Source organism: Herpailurus yagouaroundi, unplaced genomic scaffold (assembly GCF_014898765.1).
Source record: "Herpailurus yagouaroundi ecotype Mexico unplaced genomic scaffold, PumYag 191, whole genome shotgun sequence".
Lineage (NCBI taxonomy): Eukaryota > Metazoa > Chordata > Mammalia > Carnivora > Felidae > Herpailurus > Herpailurus yagouaroundi.
The window spans coordinates 9,816,218-9,842,285 of record NW_024412422.1 but is presented as its reverse complement, the minus strand read 5'-3'; the positions used below and the strand labels follow the sequence as shown (position 1 = coordinate 9,842,285).

The following is a 26,068-nucleotide window of genomic DNA, read 5'->3' as shown; positions in this document are numbered from 1 at the left end:
CCCCTCCACCCCGCAGCTCCCAGGCAGCCGCCAGCGCTCCCAGACCATCACCTAACCCCAGCCTGTGGCAGCCATCCCTTCTATGCAATAACACAATAGTATTATTTTACTACGATGTATTGAAGAAAAAAAAAAAGGTGTGTGTGTGCACGCGTGCGTGCACACACACACGCGCACACACACACACACCCATATATATGCACATATTTATATATAGGAAGAGAAAAAGACAAGACGGGGTTTGCTGTGCAACCACCTTGCCCTGTCTTCCTTAACCCCAGAAGTCACTTTGGTTTGGGGGGCGGTCAGGCCACCGTGAGCTCTTCCTAATGTGGAAAGTTCCAGAAGGCCTCATCAGAAGAAGAGCACTTGGATAGATCCTGCCGATCTCTGCAGGGCTCGCCTTCAAAGTGGGCCAGCCCCTCCCCAGGCCAGAGCCAGACCGTCTTCCCGATGCTGCTCTCACACTCACGTCCCAGCTGACAGCTTCCCCAGTAACTTTCCCTGTGGCCCACGTCACGGGGTTTCTGTGCCCTGCTTTAGGGAGGAAACCACTTAGGATGGAAAGAACCTACATCCTCGGGGTTAGTATTTCTATATATATGATAATGTAATAGAACATTCCTTTGGGGGAGCAGTGCCTAGGTCCTAATGGAAAGAGTAATCAAGGGGTGTGATTATACCCGTGTGGTCAGATCCCAATTAGCCGGCGCTGGGCAGCGCAAGATTGTGCGAATTTCACATCCTGGCTCTGTAAGCCTTCTCCCACATCCCACGCTTCCTTCGGTTTAACCCTTGTTGCTGCAAATCCTGACATGGCCTCCTTGAGAACCTCGGCCCAGCGGGGGGAGGAAAGCGAGAAGAGGCCAGGCTGATGGCTACCACCCCGGACCAGTTCCCGAGATGGGCTTTCTCCACCAAGTCCCTTTTCCTTGCGATCGTCTTGTTCAAGCAGAGACACATCTTGGGTAACACGGGATTCTGCTAAAGACAGCGGCAGCCCCTTCACATCGTGCATTAGGTTCTGCTGCTGGGAAGGGGCCTACAGGGACGTCCACAGCAGCCCTGTGGCTGGGCCCCTGCCAGTCCACGTGGACCGCTCCCCCCGCGCCTTGAGCAGTCACCTCCGTGGACTCGACCGAGGCCAGAACGGGGGCGGGGCGGGGGGGGGGGGTGGTGCACAAGTAGGTTGGGTTGAGCGCTCGGTTAACCGAGCCCCCCTGTGTCTCGTGGGAGTGCTCGCTGAGGTCGGCATGGCTGGGGCAGGACCGGTGCTCAAATCCAGAGAAGGCAGTTGGGGGGCCGCTTCAGTGGGCGCGGCAGAGGCGGGGTCAGAGCACAGGGACCTCCAAGGTCAGCTTTCCTGGGCTGCCGACCCAGCCTGGGCTTCCTGCCCCTCCCCCGGCTTCCCAGCTGCCTCCACTGCCTTCCAGAACTTAGGAAGGTGGGTGGGCAGAAGGTCCCCGGCCTGATGCCAGGGGTGCCATACTGGCTCGCCCCCTTCCCCCCCCCGTCTCTCCCCGGCCATCCGCAAGGCCAAGCCTTCTCGGGACGGCCCTAATGACGCTGCACAGCTGTGCCCCTCCCGGGGGGGTGGCGTGGGGGGGGGGGGCTTTGTTTTTAAAGCACAGCCCTTTGGGGAAACAATGAACCAGTGAGATCTCCATGGGGCATCAGGAGACTGGCATCGTCCTCTCCGGCTCTGGAGGGCCACCAGCCAATCCAGGCAGCCCTGCACCAGGCCGTAACCCTTTGCCCTCTCCAGAGAAGGAACTTTATTTATTTGCACAATTGGGTGCCTTTTAGCATTTGTGTATTGAAATGGGTATTTTGGAAGCAGGAGTCGAGGGACAGCTTACAAAGGATAGGTCCCCTGCCCTCAGTGCCTGGGCCTCATTCTAGTCCCTTCCCCCCCAGGAACCGGGGAGGGGCGCCAGGGTCATTGAGGCCTCCGGTGTGGGGGATGGGATGGATGCCGCGGGCCAGACTCCCGTTGGCAGTGGGCGCCCTTGTCATTGAGGCTAAGGACGGCTGGCCCCTGGGGGTCACCCAGGACTGTGAGCTCTGAGGGACCTGGGACATCATCCAGCTCACATGCCCTCACCTCCCACGTCATAGCTGAATGAAACCGAGGTCCACCTCGCCAACCCGCCCTGGGTCCCGCAACCTGCCAGCAGCCGTGATGGCACTGTGCCCTGCCCCGCTTTGGGGGGACGCCATCTGGTCCCTCCTCCTTGCTTCCCTCCCCCCACCCAGCCTTACTCCACACCATGTGACAATCATTTTGTATGGATAGCGGGAGCGACGCTGCAAGGTTTTGTACATCGGTGTTTTGTTACCTAGAAAACCCACCGTGTCTCCGGATTTCTGGCACATTAATAAAGGCCTCTGCTTTGTAAACGTGGCTGCTGCCTCGTGACTTCCATCAGGTGCCGTCCCATGGCTTCCCGTATTGTGGGGAAAGAGGGGGGGGGGGCTCGTCCATGGTTGCCCCTGACCCCCCCACCCCTGCCCCACCCCTCGATGTGCCACAGATCCATCAGGCCCAAGAGCCTTTGGCCCTGGAACCAGCCGCTCGTCACCTGGCCCAGGGAAGGAAGAACTGGTAAGAGCTGGGTGTATTCCTTTCTGTACATTTGAAATATTTAATGACTTTTTCACTGGAAAAAAAGACAGTTGGACCCCTTTGCCACTTGCTGGCATAAGGCGGCCGGGCAAACTGAAAAGGTAGGTGCTCCTTGGAAAGTCAGGGCAGCGGCGGACAGCGGGAAGGCACTGGGGAGCACTCATTCTGTCCCCGGAGTTTTCGGGCATTGTGACCCCGGCCCGGGGCTCCCCCTGAGGTAGGCACAGGGCCACAGTCAATTGACTCCTGTTTCACAGCTGGGGAAACCCAAGCTCAGGGCACAGAGGCGCTTGCGACAGTCGGCAGACAGTCCCGGAGGTAGAGTCGAGGGCTGTGCCGTCCAGGACGGTGGCCGCTGAGGGGGCCAGAGCCACGTGCTGCTAGTTTGGGGCCACTGAGCCATACGTATGGTACCACGAATTCCCCCCCCCCCCCCGTTTGCTTTGGCTTTTATTAACGTGGCGACTAGAAATCTCAAAGTCAGGTGTCTCCTATTCCATTTCTGTCGGACGGTGCAGCTCTAGAACTCAGCCCCGATGGCCTGAGGCCCGTGGTGTTGTGCCCGCCCTCTGAGTCACTCTGGCTAAGCCCAGGCTTGGCAGCGGTCTGAGTGAGCCCTGAGAAGATGCGGGAAGGCAGCAGGGCGTGACTCCAGGCCCCGGACACGCCGGTGGTCTTCCAATAACAGCTTGGAAGGCACTTCGCCATCCACTTCACCCCCAACCCCAGCCTCCGAGAGGCTCCGCCGATCATCCAAGGACGTCTGCCTTCTGTCTGCAACTCTGTCCACAGCCAGGCCCGGTCTCCGACGTCCCGTAAACAAGGCTTAGCTGGTCGCCCCGCCCAGGGCGGCGGCCCGGAACCTCCAGCCCCATTCACGGCCCCCCCCCCCCCCCCCCGGGGGCCCCCCCCCGGGGGGGCGCCCCTGCCCCCCCCCCCCCTCCCCCCCCCCCCCCCCCCCCCCACGGGGTCCGACTTCCATCTTTCTGCCTGCAGTGACACCTCCCGGCCACCAGGCGGCGCCGGCCACGCGGCGTCACTCACACGCTTTTCAGGTGAATCACCCCAAATTCGGTAAGCAGGGCCACCACGAGGAAGCTCACGTAGAAGAGGAGCAGGCAGAAGCCGTAGACTTTGCTCAGCTGGAAGCACTGCAGTGGGACCGAGACCAGGGAGCAGACGAGGCTCAGGCCTAGGGCGCCCGCCAAGACCCACACCAGCAGTCCGTCTGGCTCCAGCTGTGGGGGGATCGGGGGGAGAGGCGGGGTCACCGCGGCCACCAGTCCGTCACCCACCCCTCGCCAGGTGCGGGAGCTCTGGCCCCGTGGGATGGCACGCCCCGCCCTCAAATTCCACGCTCTGAGCCACCTACCTAACTGGTGGTCACTTGCCATGGTAACCCTAGGAAACTAACACGGTCTGTTACATACGCACGTTCCGTGCAGGTGGTGGAAAGGTCTCGAGCGATACAGAAGAGCGAAAAGAAGTGAAATGACCCTCTCCCTGCTTCCCTGCCTCCTGGACTTAGCATTCACCTAACATCCATGGGGGACTCGACAACTGGGTGCTGTGCTGGGTGTTTTCACCCACTCCACGTAGCGTCTCATCTGTGCGTCGGGGTAAGGACCTCCCCCGACGACCTGTGAGGGGAGCGTCTTCACCCCAAGGCACAGGCGAGGAAACAGTAATTGGTGCCAGAGCCCACGTCCACGTCCAAGCTCTTACCGACGACACCCTATCCTGCCTCCCCGCCCAGGGACGAACATGCACACACGCGTGTGGATCCACACACGGAGACCTGCACGTCCGTCCTGAAACCAGAAACGGAATCGTAGGCGAAGTGCTTAAGAGCAGCTGCGTTTTCCACCCAACACCAGCCCTTGGCCATCCGTCCGTGATGCCTTCCATCCCTAAACTCCGCACAAAGGCAGTGGAATGCACACACACACACACACACACACACCCCACAAAGAGCAAGAGAAAGGAAGAAATCGGCCCCTTGGGGAGCCAACCCTAAATCCTCATTAACTGGAACTGCCCGGGAATGGATCATGAAAGAAACCTATTAAACCGTGAAGCGTCTAAACAAAATTTGCAGCCCGTGTTTACCTTTTGGAAAAGCAAACTTTCCAAGCAGTCAGTAGCTATTTGCTTGTGGGGGCGGCAACGCCGACGGCGGGCCCCGCCCCACCTTCATTCCCCCCCCCCCCCCCCCCCCCGCAAGAGTCACCACCAAGCAGAGCCCCTCAGGGAAAGCATGGGTGACGGTTCCCATTGATAACGTCGCCTTTCAGGCCCACGACACCCCAGCTGCTCTCGCGTGGGGGGCCCCGGCGGTGGGTCCTTAAGAACAGAGATGCCCGAGGCACTGGTGGCCGGGGCGGGGTCGAATCTGCCTGGGGCGGCTTCCCGTTTGCCCTGAGCAACGTTTGAGAAAGTTCCCCCGGGAATCCTGATTTCTTCTCTAGAAAATGTGGACTATCTGGCCGCATGAGGCCCACGTGAATCACGCACACGTTTGGGGTGCCTCCCTGGTCCCGGTGAGGGCTGACGTTTTCAACCTTGTTTGGAACAGGGTTTCTCAAGCCGCCTACCTTCATCCGTCCCCGGGGAGCTGCTTGTAAAACGCAGTTTCCAGCCCCCACCCGCTGGAACGCCTGCGACAGGAGGTCTCCTGCACCCCTCGGGCATCCTTGAAGCGTTAAGAACCTCCACGAAGTGCGTCTCAGAACCTTCTCCAAATCTGCCAGGCTCCCTGCTGGGGCTGACTTAATCCTCCCTCCTGGCCTGTCCTCTGTGGGCAGTTTGGGCAAAGGGGTTCGGCCTGGCCCTTGCCTCACGCATGCTATCAGGGAAGCTTGTGGGGGCGCCATCTCACCCAGTTCCCAGGTGAGGAGACTGAGGCCCAGGGATGTCCTAACTCACCCAGAGTCACACGGCAGGAGACTTAAAGTGACTGACCGGGACATAAATCCAAGGGCCTTCTTGACCCCCTACTCCCACCCCCCCACCCCTGCCGCAAAGCTATATCCTAATTACCCTGGGAACTTGCAAGGAATACATTTTTTGTCAACCCTGCATTCAGGCTATTTTAAAAATATTCTACACATTCTGACTTGTCACAAGTTCAGGTGACACCTCTCCCCAGCAAGCATATGCTGCTGAGACGGGAATGTTCTCGCACTGGGGGACAGGAGAAAGATGAGGAGAGAGAAACTCCGATCTTCACCTCAGGGCCGTGAGTTCAAGTCCCGCGTGGGACTCCGCACTGGGTGTGAAGGCTGCTTAAAAAAAAAAAAGAAAGAAAGAAAGAAAGAAAGAAAGAAAGAAAGAAAGAAAGAAAAATCCCAGAAGGGGCCCCTTGCACAGGGGTCCGGCCACTCACCTTCACCTCCGCGTGGCTCCTGGAGATCTGGAGCAGGCAGCCCAGCCCTACTCCCACCAGGATATCTGCAGCCGGGCTCAGGAAGTTTGCTGGAACAACGCCCACAACCCCAACCCCACGCCCCTCGGCTTCCCTTGTGGTCTATGCACCCCCAGCCCCCCCAAACCCTGAGGGGACCCTTTCCAGTTTCAGCCCCTTTTAATGTACATTTCTAACTCAAACTGCAAGGAAGAAATGAGTTTGCAGAAGTGCTTGGTCCCTGGTAAGCACTGGGCTTCCCTGCGGCTAGGGGAGGCGACCTGTGACGGAGCACGGGTCAAGGCCATCTACAGGTGTCGTTCAAGGGACGCCGCTCTGGGCAGGGCTCCTTCCTTCCCACCGCAACCTGAGGGCTCAGGAGAGACCACAGCGAGAAAGCCAGGACCAGGTCTCAAAGCGCCACCCCCCGGAAGGCTCTGGCCGGCCAAGGAGTGACAAACGGCCAGTCCCCGCCCACGTTTGCTGGGCACACGTTATGTGCCGGGCACCGCCCTGGGTGCTTTACCCCGTCATCAGTCTCCACGCCAACCCATTCTGAATTTACAGACTGCTGAGGTTCGGAGAGTAAGATGTGTGCAAAGCCCCGAGGTCACACAGCTGGCGAGTGGTGGCACTGCAGCCGGAGCCCTTTCTTCTCAGCCCCGGGAGGGGGGGGGAGGGGGGGGCTCGTCCTTGTCTTTCCTGAACAGACCAGGGCGTGGCGAGTTACAGCCCCCAGGCCAAGCGGCCCGCAGGCCGCTGTTACAAATAAAGTTTTATTGGGACAGAGCCACACCCATTCATTTCCGTATTGCCGATGGCTGTTTCCACACGACCACAGCAGAGTCAGGTGGTGGCAAAAGAGGTTGGCAGGGCCCACAAAGTCTAAACTATTTACTCTCCGGCCCTTTAAGAAAAAGCTGGCCACCCCCTAACATCTACAGACCACGATGTCCATAAGAAGGAGGAAGAGGGTCTTCCAAAGGGCCCGCATAAGCTCGGCATGGGGGCGTCTACGAAAAAGAGTATCTGCCGTCCACTGGGGGCTCACCAGGCACCAAGCATTTCTGTCACCTCATTCAATCCTTACAACAGCCCTTCTGAGGTCAGTCCTCTCAGCACGCCCATTTTACAGATGAAGAAACTAAGTCTCAGGCAGCTACATCACCTGCCCAGGGGGTACAGCAAGGGCCAATCGCAGGGGTGGGGCGCCGAGCACGCCCATGGCCCTCGGAGGCTGGGCCACCAGAGCCGAGGGGAGGGCGGCCCCATGAAGGATACTCAAGATGATGCCGCCGAAACAGGCTGCGAAGGCCATCCGCGGGTAGCCCTGGCGGGCCAGCGTGAAATCTGAGAAGGCGTCTGCGTGGAAACGAGAGACCCCCTTGAGGGGTGGGGAGTGGCTCCCCCTGGCCCTCTGGTCATTCGCTCCCTAATTCTTAACCAGAGTCGTTCGGTCAACAAACACCCAGGAATGCCCATCTGGGCCTTGCGGTAGCTGGCTGGGCCCTCGGCCACGGCCTCCCACGACATGATTCCCTCCTTCATTCTTTCTATCCCATTCCCTCCCACCCGGGGTGTGACATGCCATTACGGCCAGCACACATAGCACCTTTATGCAAATTAGAAAAAAGTACCCCGAAAGGTGAATGGAAGGAGATGTGGATTTTAGCCCCCCTGACTCCTTGTCTGAATGCTCTTGTGCAGCGCACAACCTGGCCAACCCTACCCGGCGGCAGCAGTTAGAGAAGGGTATATGGGTGCATGTGTCAATGCCCGCGTAGGTGGCATACCCCACGTACACATTCAGCGTGGTTGGCTGTAACGGGGAGCCCCATGTCTACACATCGGACAAGGGGGAAGAGGCGAGGGCTTCTACAGTCTCCTGGCCCACCTATGGTCCAGGCCATCTCACCCCTATGACCAGTTATGGTCACTCCAGAGCAACAGTGGGCCCGAGCACATGCCCACAGGCACTCTGGCCAGGTGAGCAAAGGACAGTGAAATGCCGGCACTCATCCCAGAAGCCCACCCGGCCCTGCGTCACCTCCGATGCTGTTCCCCCAGGCCAGCAGCGTGAGCCCCAGGACGGTGTTGCTCAGCCGGAACACGACGCCCAGGGACCGCAAGATGTTCACCACCTCTGTGGCAGCTGCGTTGATCCACAGGGCGCTGGTCAGGAAGCCCAGGAAAGCAAAGAGCTGGGGAGGGAACGGTGCGCTGATGGCCCAAGGCCAGTCCCCAGCAGGGATACGGCCTCAGTTCCCCCATCAGTAAAATGGGATGATCACAGTACCTACCCCCTGAGATTGTCACGAGCATAAATGAGTTAACGGATTCAAAGCAGTGAGTGCTTGGCACACAGTAAGTGCTCAGTAAAATGCTAGCTCAGTGTTACTCTTTTGTCATAGCTCTCTTGGGCCAGAGGCCCATAGACGAAACTCCATCCCCGTTAGCGGGGACTCCCCAGCGCACCCCACCTCCCTCCGGTGCCCAGCAGCTGCTACTCTGCTCCCTGCCTGCTCTAGACACGCCATATACACGGCTGCACGCAAACGTGGTCCTTTGTCACTGGTCTCATTCACTCCGCATCACGTCTTTCAAGGTACGCTCCCTGCTGGAGCGTGTGCCAATGCCTTAAAATCCGCAGTTTTTAAAAATCGATAAATAGTAAAAAAAAAAAAAAAAAGAACATTTTAAGTGAACTCTTAAGAGTAAACTCTGGACATACTGCCTAAAAATTCCTCAGGGTGTTGCAGGGTGGAGAGAATGGGAAAAAAACCCACCCACGAACACCGGAAAATTCTATCCCTGGGACCTGGCTGTTGGAGACACAGGGGTTTCCGGCAGCAGGGAAGAGTCTGGCAATCCCTCAAAAAGTGACTCCACCGTTTCGCCTAGGAATACACCCAAGAGAAACAAAACCTCCCAGCCACGCGTTTTTACGCGAAAGTTCACAGCGGTGTTACTCGTAACATCCCCAAAGTAGAAAGAACGTCCGTGAATGATGCACGGATAAGCTAAATGTGCCGCATCGCCATACGATGGATGGCATTGAGCCACGAAAAGGAGAGATTCACTAATCCCTGCTCATGCCCGGAACAACCTTGAAAACACGACGCAAGAGTCACAAAAGACCACATATTGTGTACGTATGTGTCTACGAAAAGTCCAGAGCAGGCGAATCCACAGGCACCAGAAGCAGACTGGCAGTGGCCAGGGGTCGGGTGACAGGCGCGGGGTGTCTTTTTTGGTGTTGAAACGCTCCCCAACTGATAACGGTGATGGCTGCACAGCTCCGTGAATATAATAATAACCACCAAATCCCATATTTTACAGGGGTGAGTTGCATCAGGATATGTGAATTACATCTCAATCAAATAAAGCTGCTCCAAAAAAGAGAAAGAAAGAAAGAACCTTGAACAGGTACGAAACTGTCCAAAGTGTGGGGCACCTGGGCGGCTCACTTAGGGGTCTGACTCTTGATTTCGGCTCACTGTTGGGGAGTTCAAGCCTCGCTGGGATTCTCTCTCTCCCCCCCTCTTCTCTCTGAGCGCCCCCCCCACTCGTGCACTCTCTCTCTCAAAATAAACTTAAAAAAGAAAAACAACAAACCCAACAGTCTCAAAAGTGGCTTTAAAGACCTGTCATCACGGAAAGTGATTACTGGCCTAACTGCCCCGGGAGCACGAACACACATCTTTCTGGAAGATTCCAGTGTCCCCTCATCCCACCCCGGAGCACCGGAGATTCTTACCCAGTGAAACCTGGGAGGCTCACTGTTGGATGTGGCAAAAAAGGTCACCGCAGCCAGGGCTGTGCCCACAATCACCACCACGGCCCAGACAGGAAAGAGGCCACCGATCTCGTAGATGCCGTCTGCAGAGAGGCAACAAAGGGACTTGGGACCACTGCTTCCGCGTGGCCGCGCCTCCTGGAGGGCACACGTCTTCCCCGGAGTGAGCGAGAGGGGCTGGCGGAGAGACCCAGGGATAAAACTCACTTGCACTCTGTCGTTGGACACGCCACGTGCCCAGTGCTGTCCCGGGCACCGCAAGGGGACGGAGAAATTAAAGGCAGAGCCCCTGCCTCAAGCTAGTCATACTGGAAAGGCAGCAGGCCCGTGAAAGACAGACTCTCCCCAGCCCTCTCCCGTGAGACTAGGACGGGAGTGGCTCAGCCCGCTCCCCACCACCGTCCTCTCCCCCGCCGTGGCAGACATCACTAGTCAACCATGATGCTGACTGAGCTTCAGGCCAGCACCACTCCACTAAATGAGCCGTGCGGTCAAACCCGCCGCTTACCCACTGACCCTGGGGCCCCACGTCTGCTCTCTCGACAAACCCGCTCCCCAAAGGAGCCCAGTGAGAGTTACGTGAGCTCCGGGGGCTTCGTAGCAAAACACGAAAAGGAGAAAGCCCCACCTACGGGCAGGCAGCACGCTCTGGAATTCTCCGCACGTGACCCTTTTCACCACTCGAAGGCAGTGGAGGGTTTGGCGACCCAGACTCTCCTCCTGTTCTCTTTCAGTCTAGCTCACGGGCTCTCCAGCGTCAGCTGGCGACAGAGTTGCACGAGGCAGCTGATACACAGAACCGTGTCCCCAGCACACTGTGTCAGAATCTCAGGAGGCGATTCTGACACAGAACGTGGTCTGGGCTTTGGAACCTGACGCCTGGGTCGGGGGCCCCTTCCTCTGCATTGGCTAGGCCTGTTCTGGGGGAATTTTAGGAGGTGGCTGGATGTGGGGTGGTTAGGGAGGGCTTCCTCCGGCGTCGAGGATATGAGTCATAAGCGGAGAGAGGGCACGAGGGCCACGGGAGGAGAGGGGAGAGCTGGACCGGGGAGGAACCAAGCAGGTTGTTGGTATCCCACGAGCAGAAGAGGCTGGGGAAGGCGGCGGGCTCGAATGATGGCCGGCGGGGGGGTGGACTTGTACCAAGAGGCGCTGGGGAGCCATGGGGGTCTTGGCATGGAGGAGTGACCACCACATATGAAAAGTGGCCCTTCAGGGAAGAGGGCTCTGGGGGTGGTCGAGAGAGGGAGGCTGGGAGGCTCTGGCGACAGACACAACACCCCCTCCGGCAGGGAGTCCGGAGTCACCCGCTATGCGGTGCTCAGCCCAGCAGGGGGCTCACAAACGCGTTAGCCTGAAGCAGAGTCTCCCCAGGATGGACCTGCTATCACCGGATGGTGTCGGCACGTGGACGAGACGCTGTCGTGCCAGAGTCACACCTCAGGCTCCTTCAGAGAAGGTCTCCCTTGGTGCCAATGGGTCTGTGACGTCTCCGACACCTGCCGAACGCCCTCTGGAACAAAGGCTCCCGGCTCAGACGCTTAATTTCTGCCGTGCCTTTGCCTTGCATGTATCGGCAACGAAGCCAGTTTCCTACTGGCGCGGCTGATACAGTTTCCTTTGCAGTGAATGTAAGTTTAAGCACAGCTGATTCACGAAAAATGTCAGATTTAACAGTACACAGAGGGAGAAAAACCAAGAAGATGGCTCATGAGTGACCAATGCCTGGGAACTACTCTTTTAAGCAGCCGCAGAGATCATGAGAGAAGGGCCCCCGGGGGTGCCCTGACCGGAGACGAGACCCTCCCGCTTAGTAGGGAATGAAAGGCTGAGGGACGAGACGGCTGGCACCCCCAAGGGGCGCCCTTCTCGGCTCTGGGATCACACCTTGCCCTGCTGGACAGTCTCTGTGCCCCCGCTCCTCCCCACCCCGGCACCCAAATCAGAGAGGAAACCCCCAGGGAACTTGGTAGATGTCTCATGCTGACACCCGGCCATGCATTTGTCACCAGAGTCCGCCCCCCCCCCCACCTCCACATGATGCCCAGGGGACAGAGGGATGGGCAGCACGTAACAGAAAGAAGCCTGCACAGCAGGAGTTGGGAGACACCTGATAACACTGGGCATTTCTTTAGCCAGAGCAGGTCGGAAAAGGCGAGGGCAGCCTGGTGCAGACAGGAGAAAACTCGGATTCCCCAGCCAGGTCCCCCAGCAGGCAACAGAGGGGACGGCCGTGATTTGGACAGCAGGCACCTCCCACCGGGGACGCCCTTCTGCCATCCAGGCAACTCTGCCTTCAGAAACGTGGCCCGGAATGGGGGGCGGGGGGAGGGGGGAGGGGGGCCGGCCCGGGACCATACTCACAGGCGCCCGACTGCAGGGTCAGGGCCAAGACCAGCGGGCTGATCACCAGGTGCAGACAGTTGAGGGGCCGTTTCCAGTTGCCATCGTCCTTGTCGGGGTCCACAACTGGGACGGTGAGCAGCAGCAGGAACTCCACGGGCAGCTGTCAAGTGGGCGAAGGCAGACGGAGGTCACGAGGGAGGCCCGCGTCCCAGCGGGCTGCACGAAGGCTTGGGCAGGCCCAGGCTAAGTGCCCGTATTAGTCTCCCAAGTGCCGCTGGGACACCTTTGCCAGGACGGAGTGCCTGCCGGCAAGTTCTGGGGAACAGGCTCCTAAAATCAAGGGGCTGGCAGGGCCGCACCTCTTTCTGGAGGCTGTGCGGGAGAATTCGTTTCTTTGCCTTTTCCAGCTTCCAAGGCCGCCCGCATTCCTTGGCTTGCGGCCCCCACCCGGGTCACGCCAAGCTGTGCTTCCGTTATCACATCTCCTCCAACTCCGTCCCCCCCCCCCGCCCCCCTCCTTCCCTAGAAAGAGCCTGGTGATGACACCAGGCCCACCTGGATAATCCAAGAAAATCTCTGCATCTCAAGATCCTTAATCACAGCTGCAAATCCCTTTTTCCATGAAGGTAACATAGTCATGTTTCCAGGGAGCAGGACGCAGGCATGGGGCGGGGGGCGGGGGGCCGTTCTTCGGCTGACCACAGCACCTCGCCCGCTGATCCTTTCGACAACCCCGTGCATAGGAACTAATCTTTTCCCACCTTCCAGATGAAGAAACTGAGGCAGAGAGGTTACGGAACTTCTCCAAAGACACACAGAAGGGTATGGGAAGTTGGGATACGGGGCCAGCTCTGACCGACTCCACACCTTGTGTTTCCAGCCAGTAACTAAATTAGGTAATAACACGGACAGAGTGCTGCCGACTTGCAAACCTCAGAGACATCATGGGTTTGGTTCCCAACCACCTCACTAGAGCGAATGTCGCAACGAAGCGAGTCAAACGAACGTTCTGGTGTCCCAGTGCACATACAGGTTATGTTTCCCCTACACCGTCGCCTATTAAGTGCACGGTAGCCCTGTGTCTACAAAAATGTACATCTCTTACTTAAGAAAATACTTTGTTGCTACAAAATGCTAACTGTCATCTGAGATTTCAGCAAGTCATAAGCACCGACTGCTAAGCACTGACCACAGATCACCACGACAAATATAATAATGAGAAGTATGAAATATCGCAAGAATTACCAGAACGTAACGCGGGGCCACAGAATAAACAAATTGGTGGCTCAGTCGATTGGGCGTCCGACTTAAGCTCAGGTCATGATCTCGCAGTCCGTGAGCTCGAGCCCCGCGTGGGGCCCTGTGCTGACAGCTCAGAGCCTGGAGCCTGCTTCAGATTCTGTGTCTCCCTCTCTCTCTGCCCCTCCCCTACTCGTGTACTCTTTATCTCTCAAAGATAAATAAACATTAAAAAATTAGGGGCGCCTGAGTGGCTCAGTCGGTTGAGCGTCTGACCGGCTCAGGTCATGATCTTGCGGTTCGTGAGTTCGAGCCCCGCGTCGGGCTCTGGGCTGACAGCTCGGAGCCTGGAGCCTGCTTCAGATTCTGTGTCTCCCTCTCTCTCTGACCTTCCCCTGCTCACACTCTGTCTCTCACATTGTCTCAAAAATAAATAAGCATTAAAAAAAAAAATTTTTAGGGGTGCCTGGGTGGCGCAGTCGGTTAAGCGTCCGACTTCAGCCAGGTCACGATCTCGCGGTCCGTGAGTTCGAGCCCCGCGTCAGGCTCTGGGCTGATGGCTCAGAGCCTGGAGCCTGTTTCCCATTCTGTGTCTCCCTCTCTCTCTGCCCCTCCCCCGTTCATGCTCTGTCTCTCTCTGTCCCAAAAATAAATAAACGTTGAAAAAAAAATTTTTTTTTAATTTAAAAAAAAAAAGAAAAAGAAAAGTGGTGCCCACAGACCTGCTAAACACAGCCTGGCCGCAAACCTTCAACTTGTAAAAGATACAGTATCTGTGAAGCTTAATAAAGCGAGGTGCAATGAAATGGAGCATGCCTGTTAAGACACCGGACCCAGCCCTCCGCATATTACTTTTTATTAAATTGTCACAGCGACCGTGATAGGCTCGATACTGTTCACGATGCTCCAATCCCTTCCCGCGACAGAATTCAACACCCACACGCTTTGCCAAGTGATAGGAGTCTGCAGGATACGTCGCCCTGCCCCACTGAACTTGGCCGTGTGACGAGCTTCGGAACAACGGGCTGTCGGCGAACGTGATGGGAGTAGAGACTTCAACCGCGCTTGCAAGGTTGGCCTTGGCCTCTTCTGCCGAGACCAGAGCGCATCCCCAGCACCCACGGGCCCCAGAATGAGACACTGGGTGGACCTACACCTCCGAACACAGCCTGAAGTCCCCCCAGACAGCCCTCAGGCCCTTGAATGAGAAAAAAAGACTGTCGTCGTAAGTCGGTGAGATCTGGGTCCTGCAGGGCATTGCTGTGACAGCAACTCACAATTACAGTCACTCCAGGAGGAGGGCACTGTATCATTGTCCCCATTTTGCTGCGGAGGAAACTGAGGCTCAGAGAGGCCCCAGGTCACGATGCCACCGGAGCCACCGTGGAGGACGGATAAGTGTGTGGTACGTGCCTCCTGGAACAGAGGGGCCGAAAATGTCTCCGCGTTGGCGGCCTCCAGGTTCTCTCCGGGAGGAGATAGGGCTGGGAGGTGAGACCCTGCCCCTTTTGCTCTGGGTGGTGAAAGGCAGCTGCAAACCAGCCTGGGCACCCCACTCAGGTCTACACCTCAGGACACATTAGCCCCGGGGAAGCAGCAAATTGTCAGCACGGCTCAATCTCATTCTCATTGGAGCTCACCTTGACCCACTCCCTCACCCCAGCCCCAGACCCCCGTTTCCCAGTCAGGAGGGGTCCCCTCCCCTTCTCCCTCTGTCCCAGAGGCTCTCCTTCCTCCACGGTGGGGGCAGAGCCCCAGGTCAGGCCCCCAGCCAAGCTCTATGACTCAGTTTCCCCATCAAGTCCCAGGTACTCTATTCTGAGAGGGTCTCAGCAGACTCCAGCCCCTCCCCTGTCATTTAGCTGGAGAAGGTTGAGCGGCCACTGCCCTGCCGCTGTCGTGGAGCCGTGAGCCTGGCTCCAGGGGCCCCCCTCCTACCTTGAGCACCTTGAGGGCCCTCCAGTACACAGACTTGTTCCTCCACTTCCTGTAATCCAGGGGGTTGAGGGCCCGGGCCAGGATCTGAGCCGTGGTCTCCTGATAGAGGAGAAGCGGCCGGTACTCTTCGCCTGGGTGTGCAAGGGGGAGTGTGCGGCTGGCTCAGCTTCCAGGAACCCCGCTCCCCTCCCCACTTCTTTACCCCCACCCCCGCCGGGCACGGAGACCAGACTCACTGTAGTCGTAGCTGTTGGAAGACACTGGTTCCACCTCAGAGTCTGACAGCATCTCTGTAGGAGAGAGGGGTGTTTCGCACGAGCCGGCCAGGGAGCCCGGATGCTCTCCACCACCATTCCAGTGCGGGACAGCCCCGGGACAGGGCAGTGTCCAGGGCCCAAGTGTCCAGGCCCTCTGGAGCTCGGATTTCTCAGGATCCCTACGCACGCCCAGGATTCTTACCGAGTGAGAAAGTCTAACTCAAAAAACATCTTCAAATGTAACATAAGGGCGTTGGAAGAGGTAATTCAAACATTTGCTGACTTCAGTTTGGGACCTTCCAGAATTTGGAACCCATCCCATGTTTTTCTTTCAGTCTGGAACTTTCCTTGGAAGTCCTCTGGAACGCTTACAGCCTGAGCCCGGCAAAGAGGGGCCTAAAATCAAAATGGTCTTTCTCAAGTGAGGAGTCACGGCCAGCCCTAGTTCTGCCTCTGCGTGACCTGAAGGGCCCTCTCCGGGCTTCATTTCTCCCTCTTCCTCCAGCCTGATGGGCTATGATGGGTCTGGAAGACGGCACAGGGGTGATGTGTGCTGAAATCGGAAGGCTCAGTTGCCACCGGGGAGGAGAGGAAAAATCGTGGCAGACTTCCTGTAGGGGGAGTCACCGGCACCCGTGTGTTGTTCAAGGGTCGGCTGCGCGTGCGTGTATGCACGTGTGTTGTGCACGTATTTGCGTACGTGGGTGTTACGCGCGTATTTGTGTATGTGGCAGCGTCACTGGATGTGAGCCGTGACGGCTCTCGGATGTCGCCCTGGAAAGAGCACGGAGCAGGAGGGACTCGAGAACCTGGACAGGCAGCTGGGGGAGAGGCCTCACCGGCACCGGCGAAAGCGTGGAGGCGGGACCTTGGTGAGAACGGGTAGAAAAAGTACACGGAGGAGCTGGACGATGACATTGGCCTCCAGAGATCTAAGGGAGCAGCGAAGGGCACAGAGGGTGCCAGCCCCCGCCGGCCTCTCTCGGGAGCTCGACCCGGACCCTTACCTGGGGTGCCTGGCATGGAATAGACCAGGGACCTCCTCCGCTGCCATCGGTACAGCCAGGTGCAGACAACCACGGTAAGCACATAGAACACGTACAAGCCTAGGTAGCCTGCGGACAAGGGCGCGGGCCGTCACCAAGCGGCATCCTGGCCACAGGCCCAGAGCAAAGGGCTGTCAGCTCCCCTGGTGCCTGGTGCCGCTGGTCTGTGCCAACCTAGCCCCGCGCCCGCAGGGAAACGGCAATTTCCTGGAGCCCCCACCCCACCACTCTGCTCTCCTTGGCCCACCTCCCCTTCCTGCCCCCCACGGTCTGGAAATCAAAGAGGAGACGCCCGACACAGACAGTGGCCTTCGGGACCTGAGTCGAGCGCTAAGGGCGGGTGTCCTGCTCTGCGCCCTGGGAAGCGGGAGCCCCAAGACCGCAGCCCCGGAGCTCCGGCTGTGCCAGGTTTGGCCAGCAGGGGGCCTGCCAGCAAATCGGCAGGTGGCAGGAGAGGGTCTGCGGTACTCTTCCAGGCTCCCTCCCCGGCGTGGTGCCCTGTCTCTGGCGGGACGGGGCGGGACCCTCTGTGACTTGTCGCTCTCGCTCTTGGTGGCACCAGGACTAGACCTCCAGTCGTCACTAGGCTCCAGCTAGCATGCCCTGCCCTTTCTGGGGCTCCTACTGTGCTGATCCCCAGATGTCTCTGCATCTCAGCGCCCCTCGTGGGTTTCCGTAACCCTTTATAAATTGTGCCTCCACCACGTCACCTGAGTCAGAAGTGGAACGCGTGCGCAGCAAGGACCCCGACGGCCACCGTCAGCACCCTGGCTCTATTGCTTGTTAAAATGTGACATCGTGAAGGTCTGCAACACCACCCCAGTCTCCGCCCTGCCCCCTTTGGTTATCTGAACCGTATGTTCCTTTTTTGTTGTTGTTGTTCTGGCCAGCTTGAGTAGGGTTTCCCCTCACTTGGGAACCCAGAGGGACGTTGTGCCCCACTGGCCTGCCACCTGCCAGCCCTGGGTGATGGATGAGCCACCCAGCCCCGCGGCTGCTCACCCAGGGTCCATGCGAGCGTGACTCTGCCCAGGTAAAGCGCAGTGAAGGTCAGGAACACGGCCACCATGTAGAAAACAATGTCCCGGAGGAAGGGCCTGGAGGCGGCCGTGAAGGGGCGCAAGATGGCAATGCCACCGGCCACCACGGTGGTCACCAGCACACCCGCACCTGGGGGAGAGGACGGCGTGCTCAGCCCGCCCTGCACCCGCTCCCGCTGCCCCACCCCCCCAGCCGGGCCACTCTTACCGAACAGAGCCCCCAGGGCCAGGCCGGCGGTGCGCGGATCCGAGAAAGCCACCAGGGCGCTGAAGATATCAGGTGCACCGTTCCCAAAGGCCAGGAAGGTGACGCCATGGGGGGGTGTGCGTCAAGGGGACACAGACCAGGGCCCCTGGCCCGGCCGGGCCTTTCCTGGGGCACGAGCCACACCGCCCTGTCTCCCAGCCACCCCTCGGACTGCCCTCCCTCCCTCCCTCCCTCCGGGGTGCAGGCCCTGGACAAAAGGATACTGCCACATTGTGAGAAAGCTTGAGCAAGGTGCAAATGGCTGACAGGTTCGGGCAGAAACTGTGGAGAGAAAGGCACCAGTGTGGGCCTCCCCGGCGGGTGGTCCCTGCCCACCTCCTTCTCCTAAACACGGGGTCACCCGAATGCCAACCCCCCCGGGGGCTCTGTTCCCATCTAGAAGCAGGTCCGTGAACCCAAGGCCAAACTCACAACTTTGCGGCGGTGACTCCCAGAATCAGAAACAGGTACAGCAGCCAAACAGCCTGGAGGGGCGGCCGGAGAGGGGAGGGAGGGTTAAGTCCGGCCTGGGCCGCCACCGGCCCCTCTCACCAGCTCCCCCGGGGCAGGGCCTCACATAGAGGGTGACGGCCAGAGGGAGCAGGTTGGGTGGGAGGCGACAGAAGATGCCCTCGAGGTAGTTGAGGTAACCCCCTTCACTGCGGCAGTCAGGGTTGGTCCTGATGAAGTCACAGCGGTCAGAGACGTTCAGGCTGCACACCTCACGACACTGCAGGAAGGGGCGGGCGGAAAGGGGGGCGGGGGGGGGGGGGGGGGTTGGGGGGGGGCCCCCCGGGGGCCCCCCCCCGCCCCCCCCCCCCCCCCCCCCCCATGTCCGGGGTAGCCGCCCTGCGGGCAGCCGGACCGGGACCATCCCAGCAGCTGAAGACAAGCTCCTTCAGCCCGACCCCTAACCGCCCCCCCCCCCAGTGCCAACCGCATACTTTAATTTTTTCAAATAAATTTGTGTTTGAAATTAACACAAGTAAGTCACGAATACATATTGGTTTCCAAACACAAATATGTACAGATTTCTAAATCCCCCATTCTCTTCCCTACACGCCACAATCCCCCCTCTTCCCAAAGGCCCCACCACCGTTAGTTTCCCGAGTAACCTTACAGGCATAATGACCTTGTATATACATCCTAGTACACAGTTTGTCTTGTTCTACAGAAACGGATCCGTCTTCAGTCTCTTCTTCTTACAATGTGCTATTATCACTTCACATACGTGCCGTGTGTTAATATATCGGTACACATTACAACGGAGAAGCGGATAGAAGTCAAAGCGTTCTGAGTAATGGCTATAAGGCAGGCACTAGGCCAGGAGCTGAAAATGTATCTCAATTAACCCGCCCCACAATCTTTCAAGGAGAGCCCTATTATCGTGCCCGGTGCACAGATAAGGACACGAAGGCAGTGTGCTGGGGTCCACTCAGTGGTAGACAGGGTGGGAATCCAGTCGGTTTGAGCCTCCAGAACCCTGTCCTTAACCCAAGGTTGGGTCCATAACCCAACCTTAACCATCACACTCCCCCTAGACTCCCTGCCAATACATTTCAATTCTTTAATTTTCTTTTCTTTCTTTTTTTTTTTATTTATATATGAATCAATTCTTTAATTTTCAAGGAGGCTTCATGCCCAGGGCGGAGCCCAACGCAGGGCTTGAACTCACCACCCTGAGATCGAGAGTCAGCACGCTTAATCGACTGCACCACCCAGGTGCCTCTCCCTGCCGATCTGTTTTTAACATCAACGGAGGAGGATTTTATACTCTGAAGGATACACAGGGGAGGTAACATTTCCCTACTGGCAGGCCTATGGGTGTGTCTGATTTTTCAATATTGCCAACAATAAACTTCCTTGCATGTGACTCTCTGAGTGCATGTGAAAAGATTTTGAAAGAGCGAATTCTAGAAGTAAAAGGGCTGAGTCAGAGTGTATCATAGTCTGGGTTCCTCCAGAAGCAACCGGGACACAAGGATTTATAAGTGAGTATTTGGAAGAAAAAAAAATTTTTTATGAAAAAAAAAAAAAGTATTTGGGTGCTGTATGGAATACAACTACCAAAATGAGCTGGTGGGAAAGGAAAAGAAAGCTACCAGTGAGCCTGGGCTGGGACCACGCCCACCTCGGACTAGTAATCCCGCTGGGACCACGCCCACCTCGGAATCGTAATCCCGCTGGGACCACGCCCACCTCGGACTAGCAAGGGAGCTGGGGTATTTAGACACCGACTCCCACCGGTCGCTAGCTGGCTCCCCAGCACTTCTTCCCACCATGCTTACGGGCAGTTCCAGAAAAAGATGCTGGCAACTAGAAGCCAAGAGCAGCCCAGCAAAGAACGGTAATGCCCAAAGGATAGGGGCGGGGCCCTGCCCGCGTCTCTTGCAGAGACAAACACGTTAAACGTTCCATGGGTTTGGCCAAAATCCCCGCCCCCGACCCTACTTATTATACACACTCCCACCAGCAGTGGCAAATGGGGTCCACACCAGTGCTTCCCACTAAGTCCTGTCCAGGCCAGCGCGGTAGGAATCTCCTTGTCGCTAAATTGCAAGTCCCCGATTACTTGCCAAGTGCCCTTCTCGTGCGGGAACGGTCACGTGTGTTCCTTCTTCAAAGTGCCAGAGTTTTCAGCTGGAAGCTCTCTCTCTGTATGATGGATATTTGCCCTTTGTCGGGTCTGCAGCCTAGGATTTCCCTCCCCCTTCTCAAACTTTTAAAAGCTCTGAGGGGCACCTGGGGGGCTCAGGGCAAGAACTCGCAGTCCGTGAGTTCGAACCCCGCGTCCGGCTCTGTGCCGACCGCTCGGAGCCCGGAGCCTGCTTGGGATTCTGGGTCTCTCTGGCTCTCAAAAAGGAATAAATGTTACCCCAAAGAATTAAAAAAAAAAAAAAAAAAAGCTTTGTAAATATCGCCTCACCCCCATTAGGAGGGCTGCTATATAAAGCAAACAAACCTGGAAAATAGGAAGGATAGGGAGAAATCAGAACCCACGCGCACTGTTGGTGGGAATGGAACACAACAGTGGGGCAGATCCCCCCCAAATTAAGAGAATTACCAGTCCAGGGAGGAAAGGCACCACGTGGTGACCAGTTAGCGCTGCTGTTTGGGACGTAGGAAAGCTGTTAGGACAATAAATCCTAAGAGTTCTCATCATGAGGGGGAAAAAAATACATATATATCTTTTTCTTTTTCATCTTTATGAGACGAGAGATGGTAACTAAGCTTCCTGTCCTCGCTTCACATAACTCGTGATGCCGGACGCCTTCAACGGCGGCAGTGCCAGATGTCCGTTCTATCTCAATAAAACTGGGACAAAACCAGATCGGGTAAATCCGCTTCCGGGTATATGCCGAAAAGAACAGAAACCCAGGTCGCAGACAGAGACGAGCACACCCACGTTCCTCGGCACTATTCACAAACCGCCCAAAGGTGTAGAAGCGACCCCGGGGTCCCGGAGGGATGAACGGACGAGGAGGTGTGGCATATCCATGCGGTGGCCTAGGACTCTGCCTTCAGAAGGAGGGAAATGCTGCCGCCACCACACGACGGACGGGCCGCATGGGGACCCTAAGGGATGGCGCTGTGCTGGTGCAATGAAGCTAGTCACCGAAAAGACAAACGCTCTTCAGCTCTGTTTATCGGAGGTGCATGGACCAGTCCAATTCGTAGAGACAGAAAGCAGACCGGGGTGGGGGAGATGGGGAGGGGACAGATGGGGGTGCGGCGGCCGCATTACAGTGAAAAGACGAAAAGACGGTGACCTTGAGGTTATGTATGTTGCACCGTAATTTAAAGAGAAACCACGTAGTCAAATCGCGCCTCCACCCCCTCCAGCCCTCGCCGAACTCCCACCGACCTCAGACTCGGGGAGGGGAGATTTCGGGTCTCTGAGCCCTCTGGCCACGGCCCCACCCCTGCTGGCTGGCTCTCAGGCGAGGCAACTGCTGTATCTACTGCGCATGTCCTCCCTGGGGGCCGCTGCACCGCGGCCTTCTTCCTCCACGTTCCTCCACATTCATCCTCCAATTCTTGGGTTCCCCAGATGCTTCCTCCAGGAAGCCTTCCCCGACTACCTCCAGCCTAGGGCGGATCCCCCCAGTTATAAATTCTCATCATCCCAGGTGCCCCCCCTGCCAAGCACCTATGTGTTCTGAAGTCCCCAGCGATTCGTAGGCTCACACACTGGTTAAGTGCCCACCTCGCCACCAAAGTCTTGCACAGTGCCCAGCACACAGTAGGTCGTCAGCAACTGTTTTGCCACACGCTGTGCCGGGCACCATCGCACTCGGTCTTCGTGACAGACCTGGGAGGTTGGTACAATTGTCTCCATTTGATACATGAGAAAACAGAGGCACAGAGAGGCAAAGTGATCTCAGCTCTTTCCAAAAGTGACTAGCTGAAGCTCCTGGGGAACCAGCCCGGTGGGGCAGGGGTAGCCTCCCCTTCTAGCCCACACCCCCTCCCCGCTCCTTGCCCCCAGGGTCAGCCAGGGAGACAGGCCCAGCCCCCGCTTGTCTTCATTTCCCTGACATCTGAGCGAGCCAGCAAGGCGGGTCCCCCACATCAACCTCCAGAATCACATTCTTCTACAGCGTGCCTGCCCCCCATCCCAAGGAAGTCATGCCCTCCCCTAAAGCCCAGCAGCAGCCGTCCCCAGCTCTCTGCCCTGGGGTGGCAAATTCACGGTGGCACTGCTCTGAGTCTGGGGTGGACTTTTCGGTTCCTCCCCATTCCCTGAGTCACTAAGGACACCCAGGGGAGTATTTGGCCCTCTCCTGGCTCTGGCTTCCCCTCCCTGACCCTCAGCACCCTCATCTATGGCAGAGATGTGTCCCTAAATGGGGGGGAGGGGGGGAGTTGGGGGAGAATTTGTTGAGCGTGCCTCGGTGCTGGCCTAAGTGCTCAATAACTCAGAGATTGTCTGGCACAAGCCACAAGTTATTCCGGTTTTCCTGCCCCCGAGGAGCATGCCCCGAGAGGCTGCAGTGAATTTTATAGCCACACTAACCACAAACCACTTTCCCATCTGTAAAATGGGTATAATTACCCGTTCACCTGCCTCCGAGGGTGGGCACGAAGGTACTCTGCGGCCCTACAAAACTGGCGTGGGCGCCGAACACCCCCAGCTCTTCGGGGCAAGAGGGAGGAGTCTGTAATTCCACTCTCCCAAGGAGGAATGGCAGGGACTCCAGGGGTCACGGTGACCAGTCCCCTGCCTTCAGTCTTTCACTTGGGATCTACTGTGATCTTTCCCCTGCTCGCAGACATCAGAATGGCATGATGCAAGTTCCCGCAGCCTGTCTCAATGGCCCCCACCCTCCCTGTCTTGGAGAAGGACTTCCTGCCTCTCACTGAGACATCTGCATTTCTCTCCCTCCATGCATCCGAGTCAACAGCACCACCGTCCCCCCCCCCGCCGGAGATCTCTCTTTCTCCCACCACCTCATCCGTTGGTAGATCCCACGCAGTGTGCCCCCAACGTTTATGCCAGATCCCCCCCCTCCGCTGCTCTCCCCGCTGCCACCCTCACTCCTCTCAATCCACTCTCCCCAGAGAAGCCAGAGAGCTCTTTTGAAGAAATAAATCAGATTCTGACAACACTCGGCTTACAACTCTCCACGGACTCCCAACTATTGTAAACAAATATCACCTCCTAGCCTCAGCCTATAAGGCCTTTTATAACCTGGCCACGGCTACCTCTCCATCCTCATCTCTTAACATTCTCCCCCTCGCTCGTCCCGTACCAGCCACTCTGGCCTCCTCACTGCTCCAGGAACATGCCAGGCTTGCTGCTGCCCCAGGGCCTTTGCACTTGCTGTCCTCTCTGTCTGGAATGCTCTTTCTTCCCCAGATGTCTGTATAAGTGACTTCCTTTTTCCATTCGGGGCTTGGCTCAGAGGTCAGTATCTCACAGAAGCCACCTGTGACCACCCGTTCGGAACTCATTGAAAATACACCCTCCTCATCACAGCTCCCGCTAACGTCTTACCACCTGAAATTTACATGTTTTACTCCTTGATCTGTCCTCCCAGAAGACTGTTCGCTCCATGAGGGCAGGGAGTTTTGTCTTTATCATTCCCTGGTATATCCCAGGGTTCAGCTGGGTACCTGCCACATAGCAGAGACGCAACAAATATTCGTTGATTGGGTGAATATACCCCCGCCTGATGCCAGCTTCCTACCTGGATATACACGTCTACCGTGGGGGTCTGCTTCACATCTGAGGCCGAAAACGGGGAGCTCATGTGGGTCCCTGTAAATGGGCCCCTGGCCCCGGGCACCGTCTCCACCATCCGCAGCACAAGGAACAAACTCAGCACCCAGTGCAGATCCTTCTGTCTGCCGGTCATCGGCCCCCACGGAGCCTGGCCCGCGCTCTCCCCTTCCCCTTCCGCAGCGGTTCACTTCCAAACAGCTGCTAGCTCCAGTGGCCTGCAGGGTGAGGTGAGAACGAGGGACAGTGTCACCAAAGAGCCCAGGCCCCAGCAGGAGGGGACTGAAAACTTTTTCAGCTGAGGAGCTGCCCTCCGTCCTGCCCCCGCCAAAGGAAAGCCAAATGTAGAAACCCACCCCCTGGATGGAGGCTCTCTGGAGGGACCCAACTCACCCGGCTGCGGGCAGGTTAGTTACGCCCTTCTTCCTAAGCCCCCAGGTAGTGTCTCCACGGAGACGCAGGCCTCTCCCACCTACGCCCACCCCCTAGCCTGAGCCGGGACCCTCAGGGCTGCAAGGAGGAATCCTGGGACTCCAAGGGGATCTTAGCTCCAGGGACCAGGTGGGTGAAACAATATGGGAAGTGGGCAGCGGGGGTGGCGGCTTGGCAAGCCCTCAAAACAACGAAAACATACTCGTGGGGGTGCACTTGGCCTTTGGGCCACGGATTGGAGGACGGAGAAGCAGTGCGGTTGCAGGTCCCGCGGTGAGCTAAGCACTTATCACAGATGACCTCACTGAATTCCCAGAACTGGCCAAGAGAAGGCACTGTTATTATTTCCATTCTACGGATGAGCAAACCTGGGCACAGAGCCAGGTCTGTTTCCCCAGCCGCTGTGCCTTCACCTCTCTCATCCAGCCCCCAGGACAGCGGTGGAGAGGTCACCGTCCCCGCCCCTTGCACAGAGGAGGGAGCTGGGCTCCGAGGAGTTCCCTAACCTGCCCAAAGTCACGTGGCAAGGAGGTCCCAAAGCCCACACAGCTCCTGAGATGGGGAAATCAAGGCCCAGAGGGAAGTGCGTTGCTCAAAATCACACAGCCTGTGAGCAGCCGAGCTGAGCTGGGTCCTAGCATCTGCCTTTTACCTCGACACCAGGGCAAAGCCAGCTTTATTTCCTCCCAAGGAAATCAAACTGGAAAGAAAACAAAACAAAACAAAAACAGGTCCTGGGCACACCGATTTCCTTCTTCTGGCCCTCCCACGTGTTATATACACGAGCATGCTTTGTTTTTGCCCTCACGAGAAGCGAAGTCCAGAAAACCACATTGGGCTTTTTTGTTTGTTTGTTTTTGTAATTCTTTACACAGATGTTTCTCAATGACCTGACCAGGCAGGAGGGGGAGGGGGAGACCCCAGAAGAAAAGAAGGGAAGAGGAGGGGGCAGAAGGGGCCCGTCCCCGCGCTCTTTTCTTACCTGGTGACTTTCCCCCTCTTCTCTTGTTTTCCGGAACTTCACTTGGCACCTACTTGGAACCGGACACCGCAAGTTTCCAATCCGGTAACGGCCACTTACGAGCCGTGCGGCCTTGGGGAGGTCACTTCGCCTCTCTGAGCTTCTGATTCGGTATCTGCAAAATGAAGCCACATGCTGACCCATCGGAGCACATAGTAAAAGCTCAATAAATGTCTGAATCTCTGGCGTCCCCAGCTTGAGGGTCAGGACCTCCCTCTCTTTGGACGACGGATTGCTTGTACTCATTCACAAAGAGAGCATGTATCGAGCGCCTTCTGTACGCCTGTCCGAAGCCCAACTCTCATTAGATGTGCAGTCCTGATAGGAAGAGGCGGGCACAGGAAGTTGGGCTTCAACCCCATCTGCGGCTGCACTTTCTAGGTGCGAGACTCCGGGAACATCAAAGTGTTTCCTAATCTTTGAGAAAATTGAGAATTTGAAGTCCGGGTGCCCG

General features: G+C 57.4%; 1 protein-coding gene across 3 annotated transcripts; it reads right to left on the bottom strand.

Annotated features, from left to right (window-relative positions):
• Positions 1-2,617: 2,617 nt before the first annotated feature.
• Positions 2,618-26,068, bottom strand: SLC8B1 (solute carrier family 8 member B1). Of its 3 annotated transcripts, XM_040443822.1 has the most exons (19): positions 25,825-26,066; positions 25,576-25,729; positions 24,130-24,379; positions 22,146-22,250; positions 18,516-18,668; positions 18,371-18,423; positions 18,163-18,220; positions 17,900-18,005; positions 17,654-17,821; positions 16,613-16,720; positions 15,585-15,638; positions 15,349-15,479; positions 12,190-12,331; positions 9,787-9,908; positions 8,077-8,230; positions 7,311-7,391; positions 6,012-6,076; positions 3,593-3,864; positions 3,406-3,514 (listed from the first exon to the last, which is right to left on the bottom strand). In XM_040443822.1, the coding sequence occupies exons 3-18, from the start codon at positions 24,295-24,297 to the stop codon at positions 3,667-3,669; spliced, it is 1,866 nt and encodes a 621-aa protein (XP_040299756.1). In that variant the 5' UTR covers positions 24,298-24,379; positions 25,576-25,729; positions 25,825-26,066; the 3' UTR covers positions 3,406-3,514; positions 3,593-3,666. The 3 variants fall into 3 exon arrangements, with proteins under 3 accessions (XP_040299755.1, XP_040299756.1, XP_040299757.1); XM_040443823.1 differs by lacking the exons at positions 3,406-3,514; positions 3,593-3,864 and adding an exon at positions 4,235-5,907 and having other exon boundaries at positions 25,825-26,068; XM_040443821.1 differs by lacking the exons at positions 6,012-6,076; positions 7,311-7,391; positions 22,146-22,250 and having other exon boundaries at positions 2,618-3,514; positions 25,825-26,054.